The sequence below is a fragment of the Suricata suricatta genome, chromosome 11 (assembly GCF_006229205.1).
Source record: "Suricata suricatta isolate VVHF042 chromosome 11, meerkat_22Aug2017_6uvM2_HiC, whole genome shotgun sequence".
NCBI lineage: Eukaryota > Metazoa > Chordata > Mammalia > Carnivora > Herpestidae > Suricata > Suricata suricatta.
The window spans coordinates 3841643-3851350 of NC_043710.1; the positions used below are offsets into that span (position 1 = coordinate 3841643).

Below are 9708 nucleotides of genomic sequence, written 5' to 3' on the forward strand. Positions count from 1 at the left end.
AAATCTTAACCCGTTCAGCAAAAGCAATAGCTGCATCTTAGGCACTGGGATTTTACAAGGCTAAAAAAAATTACATCCGTTAAAAACACTGTATTTTTGCCTGAAATGATTGGGGTGTGTATTTGTGTGTGGGAGTGCTTAGGTATGTTTTAAAATTAGGTAAAATGTGTATCTGACGAAGTTAAAGAATTGTTCCCTTTTTTAGACGTGATAATAGTGTCTTGGTTATGTGGGGGTTTTTTTTATGTTTATTTATTTATGAGAGCATGCAAGCAGGGGAGGGGCAGAGAGAGGGGCACAGGATCCGATGCGGGCTCTGTGCTGACAGGCAGGCAGCAGCAAGCCGGATGTGGGGCTCAAACTCACCAACTGTGAGATCATGACCCGAGCCACCCAGGTGCCCTGGTGAAACTTGGCTTTAAGTAGGCAGGGACATTTTTATAAAAGCAGTGGAAATTACTCCTCTCTACCAGACATAAAACCTCACCTGGAATGCTGTGTTCAACTCCAGACTCCCACTTTAAGAAAGACAGGTCCGGGCACCTGGGTGGCTCAGTCGGTTGAGTGGCCGGCTTCGGCTCAGGTCATGATCTCGTGGTGTGTGGGTTCAAGCCCTGCATCAGGCCTGTCAGAGCCTGGAGCCTGTCTTCAGTTTCTGTCTGTCTGTCTGTCTCTCTCTCTCTCAAAAATAAACAAAACGTTAAGACAGGAAAGTAGAGTACAGAGGAGGTGACCAAACCGGTTAGCAGGTGGGACCCTGAAGAGTGAGTGATGTGAACAGGATGGAGAGCACACCGCAGTCCTCAGAGAGCTAAAGGGTGACCCCTTGGGAGAGGAGGGAGCACATTGGTTCCTTCGGTGTCCAGCGCTAGGCTAAGGCCATAGGTGACAGTTATAGGGAAAGAGATCAGGTGCAGAAACACTCCGACTGAGCCTTCAGTCCCCAGTCGGGCAGTTCCGACGAGAGCTTCATATGCGGATGTAACAGAGCAGGCTTCGTTCATTCTCCATTGTTTGAGCACCTTTTATGTGCCAGGCACAGATGGAGAGAGGGGAAGGAGTACATCAGTAATACACATAAATCATCCTTTTAATGGAGCTAGAGTTCTGATCGGAGAGGGGATGTGTAGACAGACAGGCAATTTTTAAAAATAAACAACAGGGCGTCTGGGTGGCTCAGTAGGTTAAGCATCCAACTCTTGATTTTGGCTTTATGAGGTCACCTAGCAGCTGAAGATGACTAGCATCACGTCACGCCGTTTCTGATGGTCAGCAGGGCAGCGGGCGGTTTCACTGGGTTGTTCTGGCTCCTTCCTTAGGGGGCAGTCAGACGGTCAGCTGGGCCCTGACGATCCATTTCTTTTGTTTGTTTTTTCTCTTTTAATACCTGTTTATTTTTGAGAGCGTGGGGGAGGGTCAGAGAGAGAGAGAGGGAGACACAGAATCCGAAGCAGCCTCCAGGCCCTGAGCAGTCAGCACAGAGCCTGACGCGGGGCTCAGACCCACGAACCGCAAGATCGACACACAAGCAGTGACCACAAGTGATGTTCTTCCAGCTCCGGGGACCCAGACTCTTGCGCAGGCGCTGCGGCGCGGTGTGTGTGCAGCTCTAAAGAGCTGTGTTTCATCCCGGTAACCGCCCGTGTCTTGTCCCCTCAGCTTCCCCGGGGCCTGCTTCCCGAAGGTTCCGCTCGCAGAGCACTTCTGTTCCACCAAGGTAATCCCCAGATGTGGGGTCGGGCGACCCTCTGCCTGTGGGGCTGCACGTGCGTGGGTTTCGAGAATACCTCCGTTTTCCTCTTAACTTTTTTGATAGTGTTTTTCTAAAACCCTTGATGTAAACGTAGATGGAGCGTCAAGGGCCCCAGAGACAAGTGAGCTCCTAGGCTTCCGTGGAAAGTTTTTAACTCGGAAGAGCATATTCAGTATTAAAAGACCGCGTGTAGGGGGAAAACCTTGAACATGAACTACAGAAAGTAAACCTGACAGAGTCGCGCCCGCGGGGAGGAGCGCCCAGGCAGCGCGGAGGAGTGGTCTGGGCGGAGGCTCGGGGCCTGTCCCGGCGGGTCCCCGAGCAGAGTCGTCCGCTCCGAGCTTCCTTTCCTCTTCTGCAAGACGGCAGCGACATTCATGTCCATCTCGGAGCCGGTGGGCCCAGTAAGCGTCCTCATAGGGCCTGGCGTTCAGGGCGCCGTCCCGGTGGGGAGGCTCAGGCTCCTGTACATTGAGAGGAAGTCGAAAAGCAGAATCCGCTTGCAGAGAGAGCTCCTAAGGGCGGATTGCAGTTAATTCGGCTGATTCTTCAGTTTCCCCCGGGCCTCCGGCTTGCCAGTCCACAGCAGGGCACCCAGCGGGCAGCCCGGGCTCCCACACGCAGGCTCCACACCGCCTGGCCCGTCAAGGTCACTGCCTGGCCACGGAGCCTGAGTGTGATTCCAGGGGCCCCGAGGTTGGCCTGGTGGCCGAGCCCGGTTTAGTTTTGTGGCCAGTGGACCAGGGCTCCCGCATGGAGCTGGGGGCCTGCAACAGAAAAACCCCGTTCACTGTCCGGCAGCAGTTGGCAACCGAAGCTCTAGACGGTTCTGGGCTCTCCCACACTCTCCCCTCTTGGTAGACTTCAGGAATTTGAGGCAAAAATAGATGAGGAGTTAGGAGGACCCCACTTGCCTTCTTCTGCCTCTGGGCTCAGGCCCAGTGTGCCAGGCTGCTGCCCTGCGGGCCAGACCGGCAACAGCACCACCGCTGCTCCTGAGCACTGAGTGCGTCCCCCCCGTCCACCCCTTCCAGGCACCCCGGCCCTCCCAGCCCCGCCCAGCCCTGGGAGGCAGGTGCGCAGTGAGGGAGACTGGAGCGCAGGCTGGTGAGATGCGCACCAGGGTGGTGTTACTCTGACCGCAGAGCCGGGGCTGGAGGCTGGGGCTGACCGGGACGGGGAGGAGCCAGCCCCCGAGTGGTCCTGAGGACGGCCTCCTGCCCCAGGGCCCCGAGTGCCAGGGTGAGGCGCAGGGGGCAGCGGGAAGCAGAGAGCTTCTGTCTTTGGAGTGTTGGGGGGGGCAGCACTGCAGCCCACACCTCCAAGCACGCATGCCCTGGGGACCCTCAGGGTGCCTAGTCTCCTCGGAGGGGCCCCGGGACCCGGGTGATCCAAGGAGGGGCTCTTCTGGAATAAATGGTTAGAATTCCGTTTGGATTATGAGTGATTAGTGGGTGTTTCTTGGAATTCGTGGTCCGTCTGAGGGGCCGTGCGGGAGCCCGTCCCTGGTCACACTGACCAGTCACGCAGCAGCACGCGGCAGTGAGCTTGCACTGCCCCCCCCCCCCCGCCAGAACGGGGGAGCGGAGCCCGCGGCCGCCCCAGCTGAGACTCGAGCCCGTGACGCAGCACAGCCCTGCCCCCCACCTTTGCAGCATCTCCGTGTCTTACACGTTCTGACGCATGAAATACGCTTTGCAGATGTGTCCCTAAAACGTCGCTGAGCTCACCGCCTTGGCCGGAAATCGCTCTGCCGGACCCGGTGGAGGAGACCAGACGCCACGCAGGTAACCGGCAGCGGCGGGGGGCGGGGCCCAGGTGCTGCGAATGCTCAGGCCCGGTTTTGCCGCTGAGCCCAAAGCGTAAGCCCTCAATCCCTTGGCAAATACTCCTGAGCACTGACCCTGTTCCAGGCAGGCCGGGTAGGCGGGGGAGGGGCCGTCGGGCCGCCTGCCCCCTCCCCCCAACTGCTGCCGGAGCACGCGGCCAGGGACAGGGTGGTGCGCGGCGGGCCGTGGGACCTGTCGCTGTCCCGGGTGTTGGGGGAAGTCTCGGGGTGTCGGGACGGGGGTCCGCCTGCAGCTTGTGGCCACGTGGAGGGACAGTGTGGCGGCCACCGTGGCTGCCCCGAGGGGTGCGGCCTCCTCGGCCTCCGGCCTTCCTCACGGAGCTGGGCCGGCAGCTCAGCGGGTGGCCGGTTGGGCCGGGAAGTCCTGCTGGAGATGCGGCGCAGATGGACGCGTCCTGCCCTCTCGGGGTCCCGGGATCCGAGGCTTCTGGCCTTGACTCAGCCTCCGGGGCAGGAAGTGGGTCTTCCTCAGCGCGCCTCCAGCCCTGGGCAGGCCGGGGGGCTCAGGGCTCCGCAGACGCTTATCAGACCGTAGGTGGTGCGGGGCGGACAGGTTGTGACCGAGCTGCGGAGCGAGCAGGGTTCCGTGGCGGTGGGACCTGAGTCTGCAGAAGCCCCGCAGGCCGAGTCCCGAGGCAGGGAGGGAGGCGGCCCTGGCGGAAGCCGCGCGCCACGGTGCCGGCCGCCGGGCGGGGGTGTTGCGGCTGCCATCCCTGCGGTGAGGAGCTGAGCAGCCCGTCTGGGTCCCCCCCCCCCCCCGCAGAGGTCGTGGGGAAGGTGAACCGCCTCATCGCCACCGGCCAGTACGGCAGGCTCTTCGCCGTCGTGCACTTCGCCAGCCACCAGTGGAAGGTGACCTCCGAGGACCTGATTTTAATTGACAACGACCTAGACGTTGCGTGTGGGGAGAGGATACGGTTGGAGAAGGTGAGCCGGCCCGCGGCGGTCCCCGAACGGGCTCGTCCCTGGGGCGCTCCCTCGGGTCGGCAGGTGACGGCCACAGAGCTGGGCGGGGGAGGCCCTGTCCCAGGGAGGTGGGCAGCGCGTTCCCCGGAGGAACCGTGCACCGACCTGTCTCGTGCGTCCCTGACGCTCCCACAGGACGTAGCCGACGCCCCGGGTGAGGACGGGGTTTCAGCCCGGGGTGGGGGGCGTTGCCGCTGGAGCCACTCTGGCAGTAGATTTGATGGCTGCTGTGTTTATTTTTTCTTAAATACTTATTTTGAGAGAGCACGTGCACAAGCAGGAGAGAGAATCCCAAGCAGGCTCCGCACTGTCTGCTCAGCCCCACGTGGGCCTCCATCTCACAAACCGGGAGATCACGACCTGAGCAGAAATCAAGCGTCAGACGCTTAACAGACTGAGCCCCCCCGGCGCCCCCGAGGGCTTCATACAGAGACGCCTGGACTCAGAGGCCTTTCCCTGGGGCGGCTCCGCTGCGCTCTGCGCCGTCCGTGAATCTAGCTTAGCGTTTCCGCCCGTCGCGTAGGGTTCTGTGTGCTGTTTCGGGCGGCTCTGTTTGTGTTTTCCTCTTCTACATGTAAAAGTGTATAAAATGTGAGCGCTCCGTTTTCCGCACTGGATTGTTTTTGTAGGACGGATTTGACGGTCAGGGCAAGCGCTGTGACACGCCCGGTCTCCTTTGTTAATCAAAACTCCTCCCCTCGGGCCCCCAGGGGTTTGTGTCTTTACACCCCGGAGACCGCTAAGCCCGGTTTCTGAGAAGGTCTCCCGGCCGGTGGCCCGCGCTCAGAGCTGAGCGGACTCACGGTTTCAGGCGTCCGCAGCCCGCAGTCTCTCCTCCTTTGCGCCCCAGCGGCCGGTCATGGGCTCCGGGACACGAGCACGTTTACTGTGACGTCCAAAGTAACGGGAGCCTTTAGGAGCATATCTATTTCTAAAACGGCTTTTTTAAAAATTATCATTTTCTTAAGTAATCTGTATACCCAACATGGGGCTCGAGCTCCCAACCCCGAGATCAAGAGCCCCACACCTGCCTGACTGAGCTGGCCGGGCGCCCCCCAAAAAGACACTTTTTGAAACATTTCACGTTAACAGAGACGAAAGCCTCACCTAACGCAGGTTGTTTATCCCTAACTCAGGAAATCTAGCAGCAGAGAACACGTCATCCGTAAAGTACCCGTAAAACGATGTTTTGGTCATCGCTGTTTGGCACAAGAGTCCATTCATGCTGTTACAAGATACGCTTTCCCTTTAAGAAAAAAATCTTTTTAATGTTTGTTTATTTTTGAGACAGAGCGTGGGAACAAGGGAGAATCAGAGAGCGGGGGAGGCACAGAATCGGAAGCAGCTCCAGGCTCCGAGCTGTCAGCACAGAGCCCGACGCAGGGCTGGAACTCATGAACCGCGGGATCATGACCTGAGCCAAAGTCAGACACTGAACCGACTCAGCCTCCCGGGCGCCCCACGCTTTGCCTTTAAGATAGTCAGGTTCACGGGCTCAGGTATTTTTCCTGCCGGTACGACTTGAGATGGGCTCCCGGCCTCTAGTAAAACCCCCGCCCTGGTGGCGCGGAGACGTCCTGGCAGAGTGCCCGCGGGGGGCGCTGCAGCGGCCGTGTGGATTCACAGTCGCCGGAAAACCCACTGGAACCTGAACCGCAGGCTCGGCGTTAGGAGCTGCTTCAGAACACGCCCCGGTACGCGGGCGCCCGGGGCTCAGTCGGTTAAGCCTCCGAGTCTAGATCTCAGCTCAGGTCACGGATCTCACGGTTCGAAAGTCCGAGCCCCACAGGCGGTTCCTCGAAGGCCGTGCGGAACCCGCTTGGGAGTCTCTCTCCCTCTCTCTGCCCCTCCCCTGCTTGCTCTTGCGCTCTCTGAAATAAACAAACTTAAAAAAAAAGACACCACAGTGTTATCTGTGCATTTTCTCCTTGTATATGTCATGACTTCCAGTAAAAGAGCCACCGTTGGCACAGACCGGGCGCACGGTGCTCTGGGCTCTGGGCACAGGTCACGGGGGTGAGCGCTCGGTTTTCCCCGCCGGGCCGGCCTCGCAGCCGCTCCCGAGTGGCTCCGGCCGGCCGACCACGTGCCGACAGCGGCTCATTCTCCGGGCGTGCTGCTGCCGATCGGGGGACGTCGCTCGTCGGTGACGGGCCTGCTTGGTTCCGCAGGTGCTGCTGGTCGGAGCTGACAACTTCACGATACTGGGCAAGCCGCTCCTGGGGTAAGACGCTCGCTCGCGCCGGCCCCGGGTCAGTGCAGGGAGGCCAGGCCGGGGTCCCCACGCCGCGCCACTGTTCCGTCACCAGTCCATCCCCGCGTGGGCCCTTACGGTTCCTTGACCGACGGTGCTGGGGGTTTCTGGTGGTTTGTTTTGTTTTGTTTTTTCTTTTTTTTTTTTTTTTTTAATGTTTCTCTACTTTGAGAAAGGGAGGGGCAGAGAGGGAGACTGAGCCCCAAGCAGGCTCCGAGCTGTCCGCTCCGAGCCCGATGCTGGGCTCAAACTCACAGACCGTGAGATCCTGACTTGAGCCAAAATGAAGAGTCAGATGCTTAACCAACTAAGCCACCCAGGCACCCTGTTGTCCTTTTTCTTCTCTTTATTTTTTAAATAAACTCTGTACTGAATGTGGGGCTCGAACTCACAGCCCCAGGATCAGAGCCACGTGCTCTGCTGACCGAGCCAGCCGGGCGCCCTGACGTTGCTCTTTTTTCCACATTACTGAATTGTGTGGCTCACGCCCGACATGCTTGTCCTGAGTGCGCAGTATCTTCGTATGTCGTGAAGCGCCCGCCCCCGCAGGCCTGGTCACCTCTGTCGCCGCGCAGAGTGACGGCCGCGGAATCGCCGGCATCCTCCGTGCTGCCCTCACGTTCTGGCGCCTGGTCTGTTTCACGGCGGGGAGCCGACCCCGCTTGACCCCCTTCGCTCATTTTGCCCCCCACCCCAGTCTACGCTGACCTTGGTCGTGCTGCTGTGTGGTTTCCAGAACATCTGCAGGGAAGAGGATGTATCGCTTTTATAATCAGCACAAAAAAAGAAAAAAGACAGTAAAGCTTCATTTTGGAAAGTCTGACGTGTAAAGCGTTAGTAAGATTGAAAAACACCCAAGAAGGTATTTTCTCTCTTCTAGAAAGGATCTTGTTCGGGTAGAAGCCACAGTCATTGAAAAGACAGAGTCGTGGCCAAAAATCAATCTGAAATTTCAGAAAAGGAAAAACTACAGGAGGAAAAAAGGTAAGTTAGAGGCCGAGGCTCTGGGTCTGACGGGGAGGGGCCGGGGGAGGGGCCGGGGAGGGTGGGGGAGGGCTGGGAGGGCCTGGGGGGCGCCCGCTGGTCACTGCAGTGAGGTGGCCAAGCTGTGACCCTGCCCTCTCCCTTCCCAGTCATCGTGACCCCGCAGACGGTCCTCCGGGTGAACACCATTGACCTCGCTCCGTGTTTGTGTTGACCCTGAGTGAAGCTGTTTTCAGAGCATAAAAATAAACTGTTTTCTGGAGACCGAGTCCCCGAGTTCTGACGTGAACGCTCTGGGTGCCCGTGGCAGGCCGTCCCGCCAGGAGCCCCACATCTCCGAGGCGGGGCCCCGCCGCGAGCGCCAGCCTCTGGAGCCGGAGCCGCTGGCATTGGGGGAGGATCTCGGGCGGGGCCTCGCCTCGGGCGCAGGTGCGGGGCCCCTGGCGTGGAGTGGGGGCGCAGCCGGGACCGAGCCCCGCGATCAGGCTTCCGCTTGTAGCAGGGTGGACAAGACAGGAGCAAACCCTGTCTCCGCGTCTGCCTGTTCCTGGTGACTGGGTTGTGTACGAAGCTCGGATCCAAAGCCTCTGGGCCCAGAGTCCCTGTTCCTGTCCTTTGCTCTCGGGCCAGCAGGGAGGGAGGGTCGCGGTGCAGGGGGTGGCGCCCTCACCTACGGCAGGGCAGCCAGGACAGGAGGACGGACAGCGCGGGCAGCCGGGGGCAGGGAGGGGCCTGAAAGCAGCCGCCGCTCCGTCCCAGAAGCCTCCGGGGCCGCCCGGAGCTGCATGTGGCATGTCAGGCCAGTTAACGCCCCAGACAAGGAGGGACGACAAGTCCTGAACCCAGTATGGCCCCGGGACTGACCTCGGGAGCCAGCGGGAGAGGGGCTCAGACGGCAAGGCCCTCTGTGTCCTTCCCAGAGGCGGGGCCTGCCTCCCCGGAACAGTTGGGGCTTGTGAGCCACACAGTAGAACCTTCTGTGGAACCGGAGTGAAGGCTTTCTCCTGCGAGAGTCCTGGGGGGTCTGGGAGTCATGGGGCGGGGAGAAGACAGCCCTGTAGGCGGAGCCCCCCCATGCTGGCCGCCCTTGGTGAGACTCCCTCCCGCAGTGCCCTCTGTGCGCGGCAGGGGGCGCAGCGCTCCGGGCCAGCGGGGTGGGGGCAGCCCCGGAGCCTGGGCTGCGCTCCCTTCTGAGGACTCTGCCTGTGCGGCCTGCTGTTGCCACACATCTGAGTCAGGAATCGCTTCCCCCTTCTTTGCCTTTCGCACATCCGAACGCGGGGACGCCCAACGGATTCAGGCCATGCGGCTGGGGGCCGCGGGCGGTTCTGGGTCCAGACAGGCCCGTGTGTGCGGCCCTGCCTCGCCGGACAGCGCTGAGGACTCCGGGTGACAGGAGGGACCGCGGGCGCCACCTAGGAAGGGGCAGAACCCCCGCCCGGGGAGCTGGCCTCCTGCCCAGAAGCATCCATAGCGCTGTTGGAGGGGGGACCGTCCGCTCCCCTGGAAACCTGGACCTGCTCGTCCACTGCGGCCAGAACGCAGACAGCTCGCGTGTCTGTCCTCAGACGGGCGGATGGACGCCGGCGGCCAGGGCGCAGGGAGTACTGTCCCGCCCTGAAACCGGCGGAGCGCCGAGCTGTGGCCGCAGGGCGACGCTCGGGCACACGGTCCCGAGGCTCGGGAACCGTGAACCGTGTGCTGCTCGCGTCTGGAGCCTGCAGACCCGCAGGGAAAGTAGCTCAGAGGCTCCCAGGGGCTGGGGCGTTCTTGCCTGCTGGGTACGGGGTTTCTGTTTGAGGCCACGGAACAGCCTGGAAGGAGGTGGTGGTGATGGGTGCGCAGCATTGTGAATGTTATTAATGCCACCAAACTGTCACTTAAAAATGGTTAAGATGGTAA

The 9708-nt window shown here is 60.5% G+C and overlaps 1 protein-coding gene across 1 annotated transcript in view; it reads left to right on the forward strand.

Moving 5' to 3' along the window:
* MRPL21 (mitochondrial ribosomal protein L21) overlaps positions 1-8074 on the forward strand; it is an 8238-nt gene extending 164 nt beyond the window's left edge. Inside the window, exons 2-7 of the mRNA XM_029957352.1 lie at positions 1616-1717; positions 3455-3540; positions 4366-4529; positions 6740-6792; positions 7703-7806; positions 7956-8074. Coding sequence (XP_029813212.1) covers positions 1616-1717; positions 3455-3540; positions 4366-4529; positions 6740-6792; positions 7703-7806; positions 7956-8020 — 574 coding nt within the window. The 3' untranslated portion in view covers positions 8021-8074. The remainder of the gene's footprint in view (positions 1-1615; positions 1718-3454; positions 3541-4365; positions 4530-6739; positions 6793-7702; positions 7807-7955) is intronic.
* Positions 8075-9708: the final 1634 nt, after the last annotated feature.